Genomic DNA, 22,026 nt, shown 5'->3' on the forward strand with positions numbered 1-22,026 from the left:
CTGTTTGATTGGGATAAGTTGCGCGGAGGACAAATGCAGGTGTTACACGGTCTTAATTAAACGAAAACAACCTCCCGCCCATGTGGAAAGTCAACGGCGCTCACGACCTGCTACTCTGAAAGTCATACAAGTCTCAAGGCAGTGATAAATTAAGCTAAAAACTGTAAGTAACGCTCATTTTGAGGAGGGTTTAATCGGTTTGTGATTTTAAGTTTTCGCTGCTTCATCTGCACTATATATCAGCTAAGTTTGACAAGAAGTGCATAAACAAATTTAGCTAACTTTAGCTAGCTCTCCTGAATCTGTGATAATGGTGACAAGTCAATATTTTTTAAACTGATTTCTTAGCTATACATTTTTATGTCATTTTCCTTTAGTCCTAGCTTGATATAAAGCTAACGCTATATCATTATAAGACATTACTTTAATTTATTTTGTAGCTAGGAATCTTTTCACCCCAAGTTTTTAGCCACACCTTTCTCCCCTTGTTATAATTTTTCCGGCATTGATCTCATTACTCATAACATGTTTTTTTAAAGTGACCATTAGCCAAGATGAACAGCAGTGGACCATCCTATCCTCTCGCCTCTTTGTATGTCGGGGACTTGCACGTTGATGTTACCGAGGCCATGCTCTACCAGAAGTTCTCTCCTGCTGGACCCATCATGTCAATCCGTGTGTGCCGTGACATCATCACCCGCAGATCTCTCGGATATGCCTACATTAACTTCCAGCAACCAGCTGATGGTAGAGTACCCATTTTGCCCAAATGTACCCAAATTTGAATTTATAAGAAGTTCTTATTCACTAAAAAATAAAGTCCAGTTAACTTAACATAATTCAACACACTGAAATGTTACCTGTAACTATTATTATGATTATGAACCCACAACAAACAAGGAATTTAATGCCAAACTGCATGCTGTAATATACTAGAATAGCTACTGTAACGTGATGCCAGCCACTATAGATCTACAACAATAATATGGGATGAGATACTCAGGCAACAACTTCAAACATGTGATGTAAAAGAACATGGCATGTTGTTTTGTGTTGCTAATATTTAATAATAATAATAATAATAATAATAATGATGGGAGGTCATAGGGATTTGCAGATAATGACTAACATTTTGTCATAATTTGAATCCACCACAGAACTGTGACATTGTAGTGTCTGATGATTATTCTGCGATTGTTTGTTTGTTTGTTTTTTTAGCTGAGTGCGCCCTCGATACAATGAACTATGATGTAATCAAGGGCCGGCCTATCCGAATAATGTGGTCTCAGCGTGACCCGGGACTCAGGAAGTCTGGTGTGGGAAACATCTTTATCAAGAACATGGACGAGTCTATTGACAACAAGGCGCTGTATGACACCTTCTCAGCCTTTGGCAATATCCTGTCCTGCAAGGTAAGTGGCTGAAACATCTGTTGATCACTGTATGGTTGTTGTAGCTCTCTGGGCAGCTGTGTGTTTGTACAGTATCAAGCTTTGATAGAGGAGCAGGACTGTGCTTACATTTGTTAAACATTTGCCCATGAAGTATTTAATCTCTACAACCCAATTTTGTAAAACAGTAACAGAATGATCATATCATTCTGACACAAAAGATCAGTAGATAATTGATGTAATCTAATTATCACCCCGCCCAATACAAGAATACACATCTGAAGCTGCTGTAATTTGCCTGATTTGAAGCCCTTTTCTTTGTAGGTTGTTTGTGATGAAAAAGGATCCAAGGGCTACGGCTTCGTCCACTTTGAGACTCATGAGGCTGCAAACCGGGCCATTGACACCATGAACGGGATGCTGCTGAATGATAGGAAAGTGTGAGTAAAGTAAATACTTCAAAATGCTAAGCTGATAAGATTAACTTTGGCAAACACATAACATTGAAATAAGTTCAGGCAAAGAGTAGAGCAGAATATATGTTAATCATATAAGCTGTTAGTGAATGCTGATGACTCTGTTGAAGATGTCGCAGATTTTGTGCAGATGATTTCTCCATGTTTTGTTTTTTTTGCTCAGTCAAAAGACACGTGTTCATTTGGAATCTGGCATTGTCAACACAAAGGCCCGTTTCCTGGGGAAAAAATGTCAGTTGTCCCTGCTTAGGTCAGTGAGTAGGTAGGATCTGTGTCAAGGTTTGTTGTCCTTTGTGTTTATTGTCATTTTAGGGATAAACAGGCAAAGCAAGGTCATCAGAAAACATGTCCGTTCAGTGTACAGTGTAGGTTTTCTTCTGATTTCTTTCTCAATGGAGGCAGAATTTGAGATCCAGATTTATTATAAGTGTTAAGTTCTGGTTAAAATAATATTTGCCTTAGTAACTTCTATGTGACTGTTCTGTCTTTAAGTTGTGTTGTAGGGCTGGGCGATATGGACTGAAAATGAAATCCCTATGTTTACTCCAAACTCTATTATCTAAAATTAGGATCAATATTTCTCTTCTGACAAACAAAGGACTAAAGAGGTATTCTGGTTCTTGTTCTGTCTCCTCGTTGACATTTTACTTGCGCCTGAAGACGACTCTCCTGTTACTCAGAACTACAGGAGCTAAGGAGAGTTGTGGCATAATTACCCAAGTTAAAGTGGGGGGGGGAAATTCAGATTTAAAGGGCCAGTTCGCTGATTTTCAGCCTCAATCCTATCGTGCTATTATGGGGAGCTAATGCCATTATGGTGGGGAAAAAAAACAATTTTGCAGCGCCTTTGGAGGACGCTATCCGCTTCTCCAATGGGCCTTGGAAAAGGCCAGGGAGCTTGCTAAACTACACTTCCTCAAAATAGGAAAATATTATTGCTTGTATCGATTACAGAGAACGCCAGCTTTGACTGACAGTGGCTTCTACCAAGGGCGAACTGCTCCTTTAAACCTCTTCCTAATTGACAAGATCAACTTATCGCTCAGCTCTATCGCGTTTGTTGCTGTTGTGTTCTCTGTCTTTATTAATTGTCCTGTGGTGTTTTTGAACGACAAATTTCCACCATGAAACAATCAAGCGTCTGACTTTCTTTCTTTCCTTATTGTGTTCTTGGTGATGGGTTGGATTATGTCTGTAGTTTTGTTGGCCACTTCAAGTCCCGTAAGGAGAGGGAGGTGGAGTTTGGCACCAAAGCTATGAAGTTCACCAACGTCTACATCAAAAACTTTGGTGAAGATTACTCTGAGGAGAAACTCAAGGAAGTCTTTTCTGCATTTGGTAAGAAAGCATAGTTTTAACTCTGTACACTGTAATCAATTTGTATAACGATCATTTAGCATACCACAGTTCAGTCACAGACAGGTTTGTGCTCTATCTGTCAGGGAGGACTCTCAGTGTGCGGGTGATGAGGGATGAGAGAGGACGCTCGAGAGGATTCGGCTTTGTAAACTACGCAAACCACGAGGATGCTCAGAAGGTAGTGTGTGCCACGCCCGCAAACAGACGCACTTCATTATGTTGACATTAAGGGCCATGTTAGCTTTAGTTCACTTCACTGGCAAAGGACAATGTGCCTTTAATACTAACTGGGTATTCAAACACAATAAAGAGCATCTGGATTCTTGTTTCATAATCTGAAGTTACATCAGGCCTTATTTATGACTCTCAAACCTACAGCGCAGATACACAATGGGTTTATAAAGACAAGAGAATGAATTAGCTTAACATTTGAGCTTTGTATGGCTAAGTATTTGTTTGCTTTCTATCTGTGGTTTTAGCTCCTCCAGAATTTTACTAAATAACTAAAGTTTGACTCTGGCAGCTTTACCTTTTTGTTTAGCCTCTAGCTAACTACACCTCTGGTCTCATATTGCACACACTTGCTCCCCCAGCCTCTGTTTGTTTCTCCCTCCCTCTATGAGTCTGCCATTTTGACTTTCTTGGTCTGCAATATGTTTTATAGAGAAGCCTAAAAATTACAATTCCCGTATCTCAATAGCATCTGTAATCAACATGTGGTGGAGGCTCGCTGTTAAGGACAGACTGCAGGGGAAGTGTCTGTTTGAGTTGAAGAAGAAAAGGGACAATGTACATTAAACAACATGTAAACGTACCTGAGTTAGCCGCAAGGGTAGTTTTCATCAGTAATCCATTTTGCCAGATGTTACTGGCATCCTAAAACAACAAAACAATTCAATAGGCACAATAGTTGAAATATACTAGTTTGTGATAAAAGCATACAATACAGACATCGTTAAACAACATGAGTTGGACACAATTTAATTTATAGGTGACATGCAAACAGTTCAAGCAGTCAGTGTTGACATTTTTGGTTATCAACCAGCCGTTTCTTTACATTACACTTAATCTTAGTCTACGAGTGAATTCGGATGCAGGTTGCGTTGTTCTTTTGGGTGAATCAACAAATAAGAAGGCTCAAACGGTCCCAAAATATACTTTGTGGCTGATATAATTTTTGTCTACGTGTGGGAGTCACTGCCATCTTCTGACCACTTTTAGCAGGAAAAGAGAGGCTCTCAGAAATATACTGTATCCCTACTGGGCAGATGATGGCTGTATCAGAACTTGAACCCTCTTTGGACCAAGGATAAAACCAATTTAGGAATTGCAATCGATGCAGTTTGATCAAATTCTGCCATCATTTCCAATCAAACTGTTAAAAGTATGTTTATGGAAACTTGTCTATTGTTTAACATGACTTAAGACTACAAAGGAACAAGAAGTTATTGGATTCAGTGATCACTCTTTGTTCTCTAAATGACGATGCTCCTCTCGTTTCTCCAGGCAGTCGATGAAATGAATGGAAAGGAGATCAATGGGAAGATCGTCTACGTGGGTCGGGCTCAGAAGCGTCTGGAACGCCAGGGAGAGCTCAAGCGCAAGTTTGACCAGATCAAACAGGACCGCATTCAGCGCTATCAGGTGCTGCTGCATTTTATGTGTACGGCCATTTGTCAATCAAAGAATCGTCAGTGACTCCCTCTGTTTAATTCAAGACTCAGCTAACGTACATGTGTCATTTGTCTGATAAATACCAGTGACACATCTATTGAAAGCTTTTGATACGTCCAGAATACAGACGCACAATGTGTGTCAAAACCTATAAGGGTAGTATAAATTTAGTTGGGCTACGGTGTCCAGACAGATTATATCATTTGAAACTAAGGCAGCACTTAAGATTTGTTCTAAACGTCTCCAAACTCGGGAGCTGATTTCTTCTAGTTGACTTGTGATTTTTGGGATTTTCGTTGAGCAGGACAACTTTGACACAGAATGATATTTAGTAACATTACTGCAACTTAGATGTAAAGAAATATTAAATGTACATCTGTTTGTATGTGTTAAAAATATGAAGCAGAAAGATGGAAAAGGAAAGGATGCCAGTTGTCCTGTAAGGCTTTCAAAGACGAAGAGGAGACCCCATCAGAGTTCACTGGCCAAAGAGGTGTCACCATGCATCACTTAGACAGCTTTAGCCGCTCTTCCCATGAAATTCATACCCCAGTTTACACACAACACAACACACTATATATATCTGGATATGCTGCTTTTATATTGATCAGCTTGACAGAAAGTGGTTGGAAGCATGACACTTTTCTTACCCGCTTCTGATTTCAGGGGGTGAATCTGTATGTGAAGAACTTGGACGATGGCATAGATGATGAGAGACTCAGGAAGGAGTTTGCTCCTTATGGCACCATCACCAGCGCCAAGGTACTGTTGTGACCAATGTGTACACACCTGTAATGGTCTTGCTCATCCGTATATTTATCAGAGGTAGGAATAAAACTTAAACAATATAGCTTTTTACATTTAATTCTCAAGACCAGTCTTCAGGCATTCAAGTCCCAAGTAAGACGAGTCTCTCAGCATGAGTCAAAGTCTCACTCCACAACTCTGATGTCAAGTTCCTCACACCTTTCTGTCTCCTGTAGGTCATGACTGACGGCTCCCAAAGCAAAGGCTTCGGCTTCGTCTGCTTCTCATCACCGGAGGAAGCGACTAAAGCGGTGACTGAAATGAACGGGAGAATCGTTGCCACCAAGCCCCTGTATGTGGCTCTGGCTCAGAGGAGGGAGGAGCGTAAAGCCATCCTGACCAACAAGTACATGCAGAGGCTCGCCACCTTGAGGACCATGACCAGTCCAATCATTGACTCGTACCACCAGGCTGGATACTACATGACTGTACCACAGGTGAGTCTGATTTTTGAGTGTTGATTCAGGAGGAGTTGTATCTCATTAGCCAACGTGATTCCATTAACTCATCTGAAACTTTCAGCCCCCCACGCGCTCCTTCTACAACCACAATGCTGTCAGCAACATCAGACCAGTACCTCGATGGACAGGACAGCCACCCAGAGTGCAGGGTGAATGCCTCATTAGTTTTATCTGCACATACTTGTAAATATGCAGTGTGTATAAATCTTGTCTTCCCCATTTTCAGGACCCTACCCAGCTCAGTACGTCAGCAGTTCTGTTCCCCGACGCGGATCGACCCCCATCGCCACAGTCCGACAGGCCTCCACCCAGGCTCCTCGCATCTTCAACTCCAATCAAAAGACAAGTAAGTTCAAGGACTACGACAGCATGGTGAGCTTTCTACAGCATCTCATGGATGGTATTATCTGATGCATGCAGTGTCTGTATTCAGATAACATTGGGACCCAGACTGTGGGAGGGCGTACCGACATGCCCGGCGTGACCAGAAGCGGGCAGTACAAGTACTCGTCCGCAGTCAGGAATGTCCAGCAGATTGTTACTGTGCCGGCACCCATGACAAGACTACAGGTACTGTCACCTCTTTCTCTCCACTTTCTTATACTTATACCCTCAGTTATTTCAATGATAGTTCTTTGTAGTCTTTGTCTGGTCTTTTGTGGCCTACTGCAAATGTGCACCATGTTTCAGTGTAAACTTTGCATAAAGGTGCATTTTAAAATGCGTTTTTACGCTCAGGTAAAGATCAACAAGATTAACAATTCATGATACTGAGCTTGATTGCAGTTCAGAGACGGGTAGGTAGTTGTTGGGGATTATTTTGTTGCAGTACCACGAGCGGCCACCATAACAAAGTGGCAGTAGGGCCTGGGGGGAGGGCCGTAAACACTCAGATAATAATGCAGAGCTGTGCTTCTTTGTGCTTCCTCATGCATGTCCACAGCACAGAGAAACTCCACAGAACTTTGTATTCATTCTTTAAATGACTTGAAACTTCTTAAAGTACCGAGACAATAATTTCTTTGAGATAAGGGCACAAAACATGCATTTTGTAGCACAGTAGTTACTCATTTTTTAAGGAAGCTGCCGTTAAAAAAACATCAGTATCAATGATTTAGTCGTGAAACTGTTGTAACATTGTAGTTACTTAATTAGCCTTTTGAATAATATAATAAGAACTTTTCTGAACACTGTCTTTAGGTCGTTCCTGCTCCTGTGATGGAGCCGCACGTTCACATTCACGGCCAAGAGCCGCTCACCGCCTCGCTGTTGGCTGCAGCTCCGCTCATGGATCAGAAGCAGCTACTCGGTGAGTGGCATCACTCAGTTCTGCCCTTTTCCCTCCCATGCCGATTAAAGCATCTTGTATCTTTGGTTGTTTATCCCGTGTCTCTCTCTCTCTCTCTGCTGTGAAAACACAGGGGAGCGATTGTACCCTCTGATCCATGCCCTTCACCCAAACCTGGCTGGAAAGATCACAGGGATGCTGCTGGAGATCGATAACTCAGAGCTGCTGCACATGCTGGAGACGCCCGAGTCCCTGCACGCCAAGGCATAAATATGCTCACCTCTCTACATCTTTTAGTATCACCACCACACTGCACCACTTTCTGCCGAGGGCTAACGCAGACTACAAGACTACAGTTGTACCATTTGTTTTGTTTACTTCAACATTGCAGTAGCCTGAAATTACGGAGCTACTGTGTTGTCACATGAAATTATATTTTTTGTCTCTGAATTTTACAACACAGCAACTTAGTTTTCGATGAAGTAGTCTGGTATTGGCTGAAGCAACAAGCTGTTTTATGACTCATTTTCCTTATTGGCTACATGTTAAGCACTGACCTCTTCACCCTCACCAATTCACTCATTGATGAATAACTAGCTTCAATCAATGATTTGCTTTTCATTGGTCAGGTGGACGAGGCGATCGCTGTCCTGCAGGCTCACCAGGTGAAGGATTGCTCTCCTAAGAAGTGAAGAACCCGGTCAGGTGAGAAACTGCTTCTCTAACGCCTCGCTGTTTACAACTCAAGGTTATTATCCACTTTTTTTGTCTTTAAATACACTGGCTTCAGAAAAGTATTGCAGTAAATATATGGTGTTGTATTTTTTAAGTTCTGGGGAAGTGAGGGCTTTGGCTGTAGTAAAATGTATCTCTTGTGACCATCACAACTTGATGTTTTCAGAATGAAGCCTGTCCAGCTTTTTTACTCTTTAAGTGTGGTGAGGTGAAGACCCCAGATGTCTTCACGTTATCTAAAGTCTTAACCTTGTGATTTGTTTCCCCTCAGATGTCAGCGGCTTTCTGGAGGATCGTAAAAAAAAAAAGAAAAAAATTGTAAAAGTTAAAAAAAAATAATGAAGAAAAAAAAAGAAGAGAATTACTATGTGGATTAAATTGGAAGAAAAGAGATTTGTAAGGGTTAAAGATATTTTGTTGTGACACGTTTTGTTAGAAGATAAAGTTTACAGTATATGCATTAAACCTGTCTCGGGTCATTTGTTTAGCACAAGAGGTCAATGCAGCGGTACATCTATTTTAATTGTTCCTTTGAAAACCCCTGAAGATAACCCACAAATCTCACAGTTGTTAATGTGTCTGAGGTTTGTATTGCATTGTGTTTGCTTAATCTTAGCACCCTGAGTGGTAATGGTGTCATCTCGGGCCACTGATACTTGACTGTGAGAGCTACAGTTGTGGTCAGTTTTTTCCCCCCCACCAGCAGCAATGAGCCTCACAGAAAAACAACCTTAGGCAAGCACCACGAAGGTGAGATTTATGACTTCCTGGCAGTTTTGTTTGTTTGAAAATGAAGTTTAACACCTTGGCCACACTGCCCACCTCTGTATGATCTTAAAGGCTCCATTCCTGAACTTCTGCAGCTCAGCGGTTCTGCTGCAGAGCAGTTTCTGTCAATTCTTTCTACATTGAATTCACCTTTGATAATGCCATCAGTAATCAAATGTTTTGTTACTATATAATTCTCTGTTCAGGAGGATATACTCCAATAAAGTAGATGCAAACAACTCCAACAAATTAAGCGTTTAGGTAATATAATTTTTAGTGCGGTCTTCTGTGCGTGGAGCGTGATATTTGGACTTCACAGGCAGAAACACTGAAATGCAGTTATATCCAGCCATTTAAAAGAGCTGAGCATCAGAGCCTTACCTTACACGAGGCCACTCCACACTGAACCTAATTTACAAGTGATAGCAAAAGAGACATGTTGTTCATTTCTGTCATTAAGACTTTAATAACAAATGCACTCTTTAATCTCAACCTGGGGCGATAAAACAAACTGAAATGTCAAATTTGCCAAAGTTTATTTGGAGCCTTCATACAAAAAATGAAATTATGGCTGTAAAAAGTTACAAAGGATTATTGTTGACATTGATATACTTTTGGCATTTAAGGCCTATTAACCCAACACGTTTCTGTAACTCTTCGCAATTTATTTTAAATCTAAAACTGTTGATTTTAAACAAGCAGATAAGACGGTAATATTTAAAAACATACAGACCAATAGATACCTGCAGATTACTTCTCAGTGGTAGTTTTACAACACAAACCCACAAAAATCTGAAAAGCAACTCAAAACAGAAAATGCCTATTTTCAATGGTGAACACATGAACTTGAGGCAACTTTTATTACACACAGCCAACTAATTTCAATGCGTCTGTATCAATGACATTTCCATGAATGCAAACAAATGTATTTACACTGACTTTCATTAGCATGTCTCAGACTATCGACGTGCCGGCATTAGAAGCTGCTTTGCTGTTACTGAATCGGGGAAAAGGTTGTGGTAGGTTGGTAAGGGGACGTAGGCAGCTGTTATCATTTTGCCTGGAAGAAAGAAAGAAGAAGGTTAGAACTTTAAAAACATGTTGGTTTTATTTCAAAGACTTTAAACCAAAGAACAGAATAACATACCTGCAAACCAGCGTCCATGAAGTGCATTTACAGTTGCCATTGCTGCTGGTATTGAGGGACACTTCACATACACATTACCCTGAGTGAGAAAGGACAGAAAACATTACAAACTTCAGCCTTTTCAATATCAACTTTTAATAATGTCAATGCACCCAACTATTTTCTACCCAAATGTACCCCATTTCCTCTTTGATCCAGTTAGCATAAGTGCATTTGCATTTATTTGGGTGAATGAACACGTCTGTACTTACTTGAGCAGAGTTCTTATCAACATAAATGTGAACAATTCCTCCATGTTTGTTGCACTCTTCTATGACATCATCCTGGATCTCTATGGCCCAGGTGGGATCATTTTCCCTGAAAATAAAAAAGGTGGTATTGTTTTAAATCCAGTGCCTTCATAAGCTTAAATTGTTAGCTTTACTGTTACAAGACAATTGGAAAGGATAAGGCTGACATGTCTAGTCTTAGAAAAGAGAAACTGTTTAAAAATTACTTTTAAAGTTTAGTCGAGCGAATACCAGACCTCTGCAGTTTGACAAGGTAGGAATTTCATACCAATATGGCTTTGGAAAATACCCGCTTGGCTTGCAGGTTTAGTCTAATATAGGCTTTGTTATTGCTCTTCCTGTTCCTTATAAGCTGCTCAGACACCACCCACAATTTCAAAATATAGAGGCAAGCAAGTATTGTTGTGTATCGGCTTTAAGAAACGTGAACCAATCCAAATTATGATGTGCTTACGATTGTGGGTTGAACAGGTTGGACAGCTGAAGGCAGTGTGTGGCCAGCGGCTGTGATGGGAGGTTCAATGCTTGGCTTGGAGCTGGAGTTGGAACAGCTGCAGAATAAGGAAGGAATAAGGATCAGTCACTGAAATTCTACAGTTCAAGTTAAAAAAAAATGTTTTCCATCTTCATAACACTTACCTGGTGGAGCAGAAATGTTACCAAAGGGTATGGAGCCGGTCATCTGTAGAGCCTGCTGAGCAGCAGGAGGGATCTTCAGACCAGTTCCTGCACAAGGAAAGAGCATTAAGAAACTGTGTTGAACAGGCTGATTTCAGCAGTGACAGCATTTTTGCTCAGTATAATATCTGTTAGAAGCATGTCTGAAATAAAGTTCCTCTGAAAGAAACTGACTTTGTGTGCCCCTGCTTTGCCAAAGCAACGCTAATGCAGTTCTAACGAACCTTCTGCTAGTCGAGCCATGAGCTGCAGACGTCCTGTGGTGCCGAGGTCGATGCCGGTCCTCTCCAGTTCATCGTTGTCCAGGAAAGAGCTGGCTGTCGATGAGTCTGAGCGCTCCGTAACATGCCCCACTTTCATCGGACGCCCGGCCAGCTCGAAGCCGTTCAGCTGCTCCAAAGCCTTTTTCGCACATTCTGCATCTGCGAACTTTAAAACAGCCAAGAGGTTAGAATCAATCTCGCTGTGTTTACCAACAAAGAATCAGTAAAATACATTTGTTTGAGTTACCGATATGAAACCGTATCCTTTGGATCGTCCAGTCTCGCTGTCCATCATCAGCTGGATTCCTTCAATCTTTGGAGACAGAACAGAATTGTAATTTTTTTTTCTTCTACAAAACTGGTGAAGAATTATAATTTATTGGTGAAACTTGTTCCTGACCTTTCCGAAAGGTTCGAAGATCCCCCGGAGCATTTCTTCAGTAATGTTGAAGTGCAGCGAGCCCACGTACAGCCGCATCGGACCTGAACTGCCCTTCTGTAGATTATTGGCAGCAGCAGCAGCTCTGTTTTTCTCTGCCTGTAATCACATTTGAGAGGTAATGTAGTTATATTAAGTCAGCATACTTATGTAGAAATACTGAATTTGTGCAGACCCGATGTAACCTGCTTAAATTCGGCCTATTTTTAACATTTTAAGCTGTACTCTGCATTCCAGCAAGGTTTTGTGTTCCATATTTGCAAAGATTTCATCACATTATTCGTGTGCCGACGGCTCGGCTGGTCAGCGTTTGGGGCACAGACAGTCCTCTGCCGCTGACGCATGGCAGCTGTCTATTTATATGTTCGGTCACATCGGGTAGAAATAGTCCAGTGGAAGTTTATACTTAGAGGAAGTTACCATGACCTGAGAGGCCTGGACGATGATGGGCACTCCTAAAAGCCTCTGTCCAGTCAATCCAATTGCCAGTGGTACAGAAGAGGCCTCCACAAACTCTATGTATGCAATGCCCTTTGACCTCCTGGAGTTTCTGTCTGAGATCATCCTCACGTCTCTTACCTACAAAGAAAAAAAAGTGAGGATTTAAGGCACCATTTCTACACAACACACTTCCTTGATTAAACATGACATGAACAGAAAACAGACTGACTTTTCCGACGGCCGAGAAGAAATCTTCCAGGTCTCGAGCTCTGATTCTCGCAGCGAGCTGCATACAGAAAACTGTGCGGGCATCTCTCTCCTCTGGTGTTAGATTGTCAATGGGTTGCCTAAAAAAATAAGAGGATAACAACAAGACATTTAGTAAATAATGGGACAAATCATCAATACTTATGGCAAATAAAAATATTAATCATAGACATACCAAAAACACGGTAGCAAAAACATTCATCTCACCTGACGGGACTCTTTTCCTTTTTGAAAGGGGGGCTCCGGCTTTTGGATCTTTTCCGGCTAAAGTATAAAGAATATTATTTGTTTCAATTTTAATGTGCAGACTGTGTATGAGATGAATTTTCTGATTCAATATCACAAATGCCTCCTGTTGTCCCTGGTAAAGAGGCAATTAACACAGAGGACACTGGCATGGCACATTAGGGAAACAAGTGAAAATGTCAACATTAGTGATGTTGGACCATTTAGTTGCTTTAGCTTCAGGATACGTCAGGTCTTGTTTGAATAAACAAACCTTTACTGGGTAAACGGGTGTAGTGGCACATGTACAACTGACTTTGTTTATGCCTGCAATGTTCCTTTCTGTTTACTCTGGTTCATTTAGGTCCTCTAAAACATGTTCTTAAACACCACCATCAGTTTACAGACTGTTATTTTTAGAGATGTATCTTCAACACCACCTTTAACTATGACCTCATTAATAACATACAATTTAATTCTCACTGTTCAGACAATGCAAGCCAAGTAAAAATAGATGTTATAGCAGGGCTGTATCACATTGTACTGGTGTCACAATGGCATCAAGTTAAAGAAAGGTCACTTACATGGGGCTCTTGCGTGCTCTGTACCGCCCGGACCTTTCCTTGCTTCGAGAGCCGCTGCGATGTCGCTCTCTGCTGCGGCTTCGTTTTCTTTCCCGGCTCCTGCTCCTCTTCTTACCCTTCTTTTTGTCTTTGCTTCTGCTTCTTCTCTTCCTAGAGCCGGGGCTTCGGCTCTTACTTCGACTCCTCCTTTTCCTGAAACACACCGAGAACACGGTTATCGCCTTGCAAAAGGGAACAGATGTTAAATTGAATGTGTAACCGTATGTATTTAGGTAGGAGACATGCGTTTGACACTTACTTCTTGCTCGAGTCGTCATGTCCATTTGCATGAGAGGACTTGATCTCATCCTAAGCAAGGTTCATAGAAGAACATCATGAGGACGTAGATGAGACAATTCAAGTCGTCAAGGTAAAGGGGGTGGGGTGGGACAAGAGAAAATGCAGAATATATTCAATTAATAATAATACTTCAAACTTCCTACTGTCATGTCTGGACAGTGTCCTTCCACCACCCCATAGCTTCCCATCCCCCTCCTGTATGTTAAGTCAGTACTTAATGCAAGAAAGCAAAGTTAAGGGAGAGTGTCCAACATATTAGCAGAGTTCAGGAAGCTTTCACAGTAGTCAGATCATCTCCACCATTCCCCTCCTAATAGGCCGTACCAATGCCACTATTTGTGCCTAATCATGTGACCACGCACGGCCCACGGCCACTAAAAGAGATCCTGTGTGGTTGTTGTCAGTCCAGTGATCTTCACCCATTTTCGTTCTTGGACTGTAAGAGCTCGATGCCACCTCTGTCACACATCTTGCCCTGAAGCAAACAGGGATTCACACTTCTTAGTAATATTGACGCCCATGAAAATAAATGAAATTAAAAAATAAAAAATAAAATAAATCCATTAATTCAGCCACGTGTTACACTGCCATTATCTTTAGTTTCATAATATTATGAGTAATATTTCAAATCTTTTGACTTAAGGAATTCTTAGCTACTGAAAATTAACTCACTTTATAAAACAATGATGCTGAATAGAAATCTTTTTTACAGTCATTCTACTTATATATCAATATCTGTGGTATTTCTGTAGCATGCAAAATCAAGATGCTTATTCAAATTACAGTTGACTAATGCAAAGAGGCAGTATTCATATTTACATGCAAGAGAAAATTATGCATCTGTTTTTTGCTATAAAATCATGACATGGCTCATGTGTTTACACAATGAAGCCCTGCATCTGCAGTATTTTACATTTTCAAGCATACTGTGCTCAAATTAAAGTGATTGGATACAAAACAGTTGTAATTTGATACAACAATTCGGCATCAATCATTATGAATCTGGAGTTATATTTTTTTTAAAATCACATTTCAATATATTATTCTTGCTAAAAATCAATTTAGTTTAAGTTGGATTATGTCAAGGTGACAGTGCGGTATATTCTAGTCCAAGCCACACAGTGTCGTTCATTATTTTTCCATTTCAAAAAGTGAGTTTCATTGTTGATTACATGGGACTGCACATTCAGAATCAGTAATAGCATGCAGATTGTAAATCTGAATACTGCCTCCTTTGCTGGATAGGTAAGGATGGGCCACTGGCATTCACCTTGTTGCAACCGAATACGGATTGGATGTTCTAGGTTGAATCTCTTTTAGTCCTAAGGTGAACCACAGTACATCAGTATATGCACAATAACTACCTTCCTTTTTTTCACAGTTCACAGTGGAATCAAAGATGAATTCATGGGAGTAGAGGTGAGATATCATTAGGGAAGTCTATAAAGAGAGATAGATGTGGATTTATTTATAATTCTGTATAGCTTTTTAAATACTCAATCACACCACACAACATTCAAGTAAACTTTGTCACATAAGCAAATACAAAGGACTCAAAGAGTAAATCATAACAGTGAATACAGGCCTCATATCTCTGTTATCTGCAACCCACCTTTCTGTATGGAGCCTCCAGCATGGCCTCAACGTCAAAATCATCAGCCATGATGATCCTGTGAAAAACAGAGACAACAATGACTCTCTTTACATACACACACTGAACTATATCCGTTAGTAATCACATTAAAGCAAGAAAGTGGATAATGCGTTTCCATTTGGTTGATAATTAAGTTTTTTCTGCCCTTGCACACAGCAAACACTATTGATACTTTCTCTGTCTTTAATCTTTGTTATGTAATTGCATGCAAGTAAAAGTTTGGGTGGACTTGTTGAGGATTTAACTCGGCCAAACAATACGGTTTCACCGACAGACTTCCTTATACATTATCCAAAATGTGAAACCGGATTTTTTGTTTTCATTTTAATTGTCAGGGAGTTAGAGCTTGAAAAAAAAGGATTACTTTTATAAATGAGCCGTATGTAGACCCTGTAAATTACAGCTAAAAATAAGTTCGATGGTAACGATAACATAAGGAGACGAGTGTGTCTGTGAGTTTGCCTCAACTTCCGTAAGATGTCCGTTAATATCACGAATGTAAACCTTAAAAAGTTACATTCAAATTAAAGAGTTCACATTATTTATACAAATCTTAAGGCCAAAAATTATGTAGCAATCAAGGACCGATGTTTACTTATCATTAAATGCAACATACAAAACATGTTATAATGAAACACGCGTTGCAGTCGACACGAAGCTAATGCTAACTAGCCACCTCGAGAACGACTCCGTCGTTTCAACGTTTGCTTACGTTAGCTTATTTAAATAACCCTTGTTATTAATAATTCACCAAAGCGTTTGATTTAACCAACAATATAAATACCAACAATCATGTAAATATGGGCAATAAGAATCCTTGTTCAACTTAATTACTTCAAAATGTTTACAGTAGGCCAACTTACGTCTGCGTTTGAAAAACAAGCGCTAAGTTAACATTAGAGAACCAATATGGCTAACAGCGTCTCCGCGGCAGCGAGCTAGCTTTATTAGCAAACATTGACTTTACCGTTTTAAATTGATGAAATGATGTGCCAAAGTCAAAATATCACGGGAAATGTGCTGCTGTGGAGATTCGTCTCGACGTCTCCCTCTCGGCAGATCACACAAAGCTAAGATGAAATCACAACTGTCGATGTTATATAACCTTTTTTTCTGTTAGCAACTATCGGTAGCAGGTCGTGGCCTGGTATCAAAATGCTCGCCTTCCGTCTTCTTCGTCCTCTTCCTCTACTTTGAGGTTTTACGGCAGCGGAAGTATGTGGTGCGTCCTTACTGCCACCTACTGGAGCTCAATGAACATTTCACCGCTCTCTTCCTGAAACTGAGGTCCACCTCCACATAGAAAATGTCCATGGTGGAAAGTATCTAAGAAAATTTAGTACTCAATTAATTTAAGGTACTAGTACTTTTGTATTTATGTTTCTATCAAGAACTTTCTACTTCAACATCACAACATATCAGAGCGAAATACTGTACTTTTTTGCCTAACTAATTTTTTTTGACAGCTTAAGTTAGTAGTCACTATACAAATAGAGATGTTTCTTACAAAGGAAGAACTAAGACCTTTTAAAAACATGATTTATTGTAAAAACAAAAAAGAAAAAACCCCAGATTTAATAGTATTGAAAAATTGACCTTAAATTATTTATTGATTTATTAATGACTAATCTGGCAATTATATTCAATTCTGACATTCATATTTAAATCACCATAGAGCCCATTTCTCAGCATTTTTATTTTTTACCTTTATTTCTTATTATTTTACTGTATACTGTACATATCTGACATATTTCTTACTTCTATTTATATTTATGTTGCTCTGTGTCAGAGCAACTGTAACGTCCACATTTCCCCCCGGGAATAAATAAAGTATTTCTTATTTTGATTCTGACTTAATTTGTCCTTTATCAAAAAAATAATGAGCGGTTGTTTGATAACTGAGTAATCGTAAAATTATCAGGCAAATTCCTAAAACATTTCATTTTTATCATGGACAAATCAGAACCTTTGAAGGTTTGAATGGACTGATCAAGAACATTATCAGCAGATTATCAATAGGCTTCTGGAAAAAAACATTTGTTACAGCCTAATACAAAATAGTTAAACATTAGTTCCTTCCTGGCAAACTACAGAAGAAAATAATGCTTAAAGATACAGTAAATGCATGAGCAATAATAATATACTGATATATATTATTGTATAGTATATGATAATACAAACAGGGTCGATGGGGTTTATTGAGTAATTCTGAAACCTCCTGTCTATTTTTCCTACATTTACAAGGCAGGACTTAAACATGTAATATATAGTGTTTTTAAAGTGTGGTAATAACGTACATAAAAGTTCTTTATACATCTTTTATGGTTCACCACAGATCATGTTCGATTGTAGGACAATAAATGACACCACTACTTGTTGCAGTGTTGGAAAGTGTCACTGCACTGGTATTGTCTTTTATTATTATATATGATACTTTAACTTGTTTACACTGTAAATGATGTAAACACTGTAGGGCGCTTAGACAAATGTCACTTATTTACATGTTTTCTGTCGTCACATGCATTGACCACACTTGTCTGCTGCATGTCAGGCACTAGAGTCCTCCGTTGCGATTGTGTTATTGAGCTTAAGTGGTGAATCATAGTCAGGAGGGACTTCGAAAAACAGTTCATCGTCAAAACACAAGTCATCGGATGGGGGTGCGAGTTGCGGCAGCTTCAAGACGAAGCCTGTGAGGACCCCTCCCAGAGCTGACACTCCGATGGTGGAGAAGATAGCTGCGACTTGGAAGAGAGCCTGTTCCCGGGCAGTCCTCCCCAACCCTGGCTGTAAACCAGGGATCATCATCTGGAGCTCCTGCAGCTTAGGGTCTCCTTCCACTGGTGCTCTGTGGGTAAAGATCTCATAGAAACTGGGACCATAAACCTCCTCACTAGCCATCAGTATAGCACATATCCCTGCAGTACAAGATATCAGTCCTGTTAGGCCGTGCAAGTTATGTATTCCACACTGATCCTGGATCCTGAAGCGCTGTGCCAGGAAGGGGCTCAAGTATTTGTATCCCAGCATGCAAGCAGTGCATCCCATCATACCCAGAGCGTACGCAGCTGCAGGCGATATCATCATATCCACAGACGCCCCGACTGTCACGCCTCCAGCCAGGGTCACGTTCTGAACGTCCGCCATGGTGAGCTTTCCGTTTTTGTTCAGCATCGCAGAGAGGGCGAAGGCCGTGAGCGTGGAGGCGCTGAGGCCGATGAAGGTGTGCAGGACGGCTCTGTGCTGGTCGTCTCCTTTCAGAGTAAGAGCTGAGTTGAAGGAAGGCCAAAACACCCAGAGGAACAAGGTCCCCATCAAGGCGAGGATGTCAGACTGGTAGCTGGTGTTCTCCTTTGCATGGCCTTCATTTAGGCTCGGCCTGTACAGAACAAAAGAGACACCCAAACCAAAATAACAGGCGAAGAGGTGAATGAGAATGGATCCTCCTGCATCATTGATCCTCAGATACTTGAGCACGGCCCACTCTGTGACCGAAAACACTGGCACCTCCAGGAGAGCCATGACCAGCAGCTGCAGCGGACTGGTCCTCCCCAGAACCGCCCCGAAAGATATCAGAACCACGGCGCAGGCGAACTCTGCATTAATGAGGTTGATCACCCCAAGGTGGATCTTACCATCATGGCTGAACTGGAAGTACCCCTGCACCAAAATGGCCCACTGGATGGCAAAAGTAGCCGTGAGGAAGTTAAAAACCATCCCGCTAAAGCCATACAGTCGGAAAAACGCCAGCAGGCACCCAAAGCCGAGGAAAATCATCACCTGTATGTCGGTGAAAAAAGGGTAGTCCCTGTACACAGCATTGTCCATGGGGTTTGTGTTGTTGGTCTGAAATCTGGCGTCTGCATGCTCATCGTAGGTGACGAAAGCAGCGTACAAGGCAACAATTATCACCTCCAAAACAAACACAAACAACGGTAGCTTCACCCGAAGGCTCGTCGACTTGGTCTTCATCCTGACAACTCTTGAGAACAACTGGCTATCATTTCTTTTGCAGGCTGTTATTATCTGTGTTTAGATAAGACAGGTCAGAGGCTTTGTTGAAGCCTGCTCTCTCAAACACAAACACAAGCAATATTCCCGTGACAGAGAAACACTGCTGTGAGGACTTTGGCCATCGTAAAAAAGATATGTTGTATGTAGCCTTTTTGTGATGATCTTTGAGCACAATTCAGCAAGAATATATATCTGTAATTCCTTTGGCTCGTCCCATAAAGCGTACACACCTTCCAGATATAACATTAGTAACACATTGACCAAAAAGAGATATTTCCTGACAAAGTTAAGAGACATACAATAAAAATGCACTATAAGCATTTATATATAAAGAAATATAATTTTCGTTGCCTCTTTTTTTGTCATTATGTAATTGTGCCTGGCGGATTTCCATTGAAAACATTGTGAAAGAAAGTTTATTGACCTACAAACAGGCCTCTGAGCCAATCAGCTGGCACATAATCTCTGTAAAATGATGGAGCAAGTGATGTGATCTTAAACATATCATATGAGAGGGAGTGAGGTACGTGCTAATTAGCCGGGCTAATATTCAGTACAACAGCACGACCTCAAGTGTGATATTGCTTTTATACAACAGCTTTACAAGCAGCATATTGCAATGAAAAGCAATAAGCAACAAAAGATTTTAATGTTAATTAACAATATTGAGGCAGAGTGAAACATATAGTTAAATATCCAAGTGCTGTTGTACTGTATATCAGCACTCATGGAATAGCTCTTGTCCAATCAGATTACTCTGTTGGAACGAACTGTTGTATAAATATGTTTGAACTTGCACGTAACAATCAGTGCAGCTCAGCATGTATTGTCTGGATCAATAACTTGGATGTGGTTGATTTTTCAAGGTGGAGGTTAAAGGGAGATAAGAGGACTAATAAAACAGTTGATAATCCATTGATAATTTTAAACAACTTATTTGATAACACCTGCTGCATGCTGATAGTTCAGTTTGACATGAATTTGGCATGAAATTATGTCATTGAAACATTTTTTTAAATTAGGAAGTAGCTAAATCTTATATTAGTACTTTGATCTGAGTTTGATATACTTCTGACTGCAAATCAAAGTAAAAAAAGGGTAATGACAGAGCAGAAAACAGTACTGAATTAATTTTATGACTGAGAGCACTGCTTTTTGCGCCTTCTTTGAAAAGTAGCAGTAATAACCGGTTATCTTTAACTCTGCAGCTGATACAAAGGTTTGCTTCTGTCCAAGGTGCGGCAGAAAAATCCTCTGATCACATATAGGTTTATTACAGAGGCCCAGACTATGCTAAATCGCAATATACTTCAGCTAGTTTCGAGATAACTGCATGATTAACATGGGATCTGGAGGTAGTAGGACCAAAAGCATGTTTAGCTTTCATAGTTTATGACATACCTACAATAGAATAAAATCCCCATCAGCCTCAAATGTTTTGTGTTTAGTGCTAATCAGCAGATGTTAGCATGCTAAGGTGCTAAAATGTAATGGCTAATAGCGGACCTGCTAAACATCAGCATGATAGAATTATCACTGGGTGCATTTTAGCATGCTGATGCTTACACTTAGCTCAAAGGTCTAATAGCTAACATTTCGTACAACAGAGCGCCTTGATTCTCTCACAGAATAACTGTCATGTTCAGCGCTCCAGCAAAACACTGTAGCACAGCCGAATGCTAGCACAGTATAGAAACTGGGGTCCGGTTAGTGTGATGCCTTTTAAAATGTAGAAACATTCAATTGTGTATGACTGACTGCTGAGATCAGTGATACTGAATAAGGAGAGGCATTGGACAGTCAATGTATGCAAAGTTCTAATCAATAAAGCTAATGTCACTAATCTACTAGCATACACTGTCAGACAAGAAAACAGCAGACTCTTGAGGTGTCATCGTTGTATTAAAATGATTATAATTTATTGCATTTTGTGCCGACATATAAAATGGTTTCTTAAACCATTACTCTTTAATAATTGCATAAGACATAGTAGAACATAAAACAAAGCTCATTTCAAAGACAATACAACCCGCCTATTTTATCTCTATAAAACCTGTATGAACACACGTTACACTTGTTGACTCTAAGCCTAAAATCACACATCTATTTACAAAGTCCCATTTTCAGCCTTCTTGATGTTCAGTAACACACACCGTCCTCACTCAAACAGGTGCACACTCAAACATACAGCATACACTCACTGATACACACACACTCTCCGGGCGAGGGAGTTTAAAAATTGTGACTCTTAACTTCAGCACACCAGTGACCGATATATTAATTTTAGAACGACACCATCCTCTTATGACTCAAATATAAAAACAGTTTGACTTTTCAGTTATAAAGGAAACATTGATATTCACAAAAAAGACATCATGAGGTGACGTATATGCTACAGCATTGAAAACAAAACAGTTATATAATAAATCTAAAGGACGCTGGAATAATTCAGTCTCGTGATACCCTGGGAAATTAACTAAATGCTACTGATTTTACTTTTGCTAGAAGTTAATCCAGAATTTACTACTTATAACTTTAAAGGGAAGAAACAGAAACAAACTAGTGTATATAGATATGCTGGGACAACTCTTAATAAACTATTGATATCAAAAGCTTTGTTTCTATGCATGTTCTGTGGGGTAAGATAATGTACACTGGCCTGACTTCTACAGATCACAGTCGTGAAACATTTGCAGATAAGGTATTTGACAATTGAGACTGTCTTT

At 40.2% G+C, this 22,026-nt stretch overlaps 3 protein-coding genes across 4 annotated transcripts; 1 reads left to right on the top strand and 2 right to left on the bottom strand.

Annotated features, from left to right (window-relative positions):
• Positions 1-554: 554 nt before the first annotated feature.
• Positions 555-8,148, top strand: pabpc1l (poly(A) binding protein, cytoplasmic 1-like). Its single transcript, XM_069660919.1, has 14 exons — positions 555-747; positions 1,219-1,412; positions 1,716-1,831; positions 3,066-3,205; positions 3,310-3,404; positions 4,733-4,870; positions 5,567-5,662; positions 5,884-6,144; positions 6,230-6,317; positions 6,395-6,514; positions 6,602-6,738; positions 7,369-7,477; positions 7,590-7,720; positions 8,086-8,148. Exons 1-14 carry the CDS (start codon positions 555-557, stop codon positions 8,146-8,148), a joined length of 1,881 nt encoding a protein of 626 aa, XP_069517020.1.
• Positions 8,149-9,478: 1,330 nt separating this feature from the next.
• Positions 9,479-16,463, bottom strand: rbm39b (RNA binding motif protein 39b). Of its 2 annotated transcripts, none has more exons than XM_069660697.1 (15): positions 16,254-16,463; positions 15,245-15,302; positions 13,592-13,641; positions 13,294-13,485; positions 12,692-12,748; positions 12,447-12,564; positions 12,203-12,355; positions 11,738-11,875; positions 11,585-11,650; positions 11,299-11,503; positions 11,036-11,122; positions 10,851-10,947; positions 10,358-10,463; positions 10,107-10,185; positions 9,479-10,019 (listed from the first exon to the last, which is right to left on the bottom strand). In XM_069660697.1, the coding sequence occupies exons 2-15, from the start codon at positions 15,293-15,295 to the stop codon at positions 9,919-9,921; spliced, it is 1,500 nt and encodes a 499-aa protein (XP_069516798.1). In that variant the 5' UTR covers positions 15,296-15,302; positions 16,254-16,463; the 3' UTR covers positions 9,479-9,918. The 2 variants fall into 2 exon arrangements, with proteins under 2 accessions (XP_069516798.1, XP_069516797.1); XM_069660696.1 differs by having other exon boundaries at positions 12,197-12,355.
• A 1,370-nt stretch (positions 16,464-17,833) lies between these two features.
• rh50 (Rh50-like protein) lies at positions 17,834-19,422 on the bottom strand. Its single transcript, XM_069659638.1, has one exon. It carries the CDS (start codon positions 19,256-19,258, stop codon positions 17,834-17,836), a length of 1,425 nt encoding a protein of 474 aa, XP_069515739.1. The 5' UTR covers positions 19,259-19,422.
• Positions 19,423-22,026: the final 2,604 nt, after the last annotated feature.

Source organism: Semicossyphus pulcher, unplaced genomic scaffold (assembly GCF_022749685.1).
Source record: "Semicossyphus pulcher isolate SPU_LCO1_2020_fin unplaced genomic scaffold, fSemPul1.0.p SCAF_13, whole genome shotgun sequence".
Taxonomy (NCBI): domain Eukaryota; kingdom Metazoa; phylum Chordata; class Actinopteri; order Labriformes; family Labridae; genus Semicossyphus; species Semicossyphus pulcher.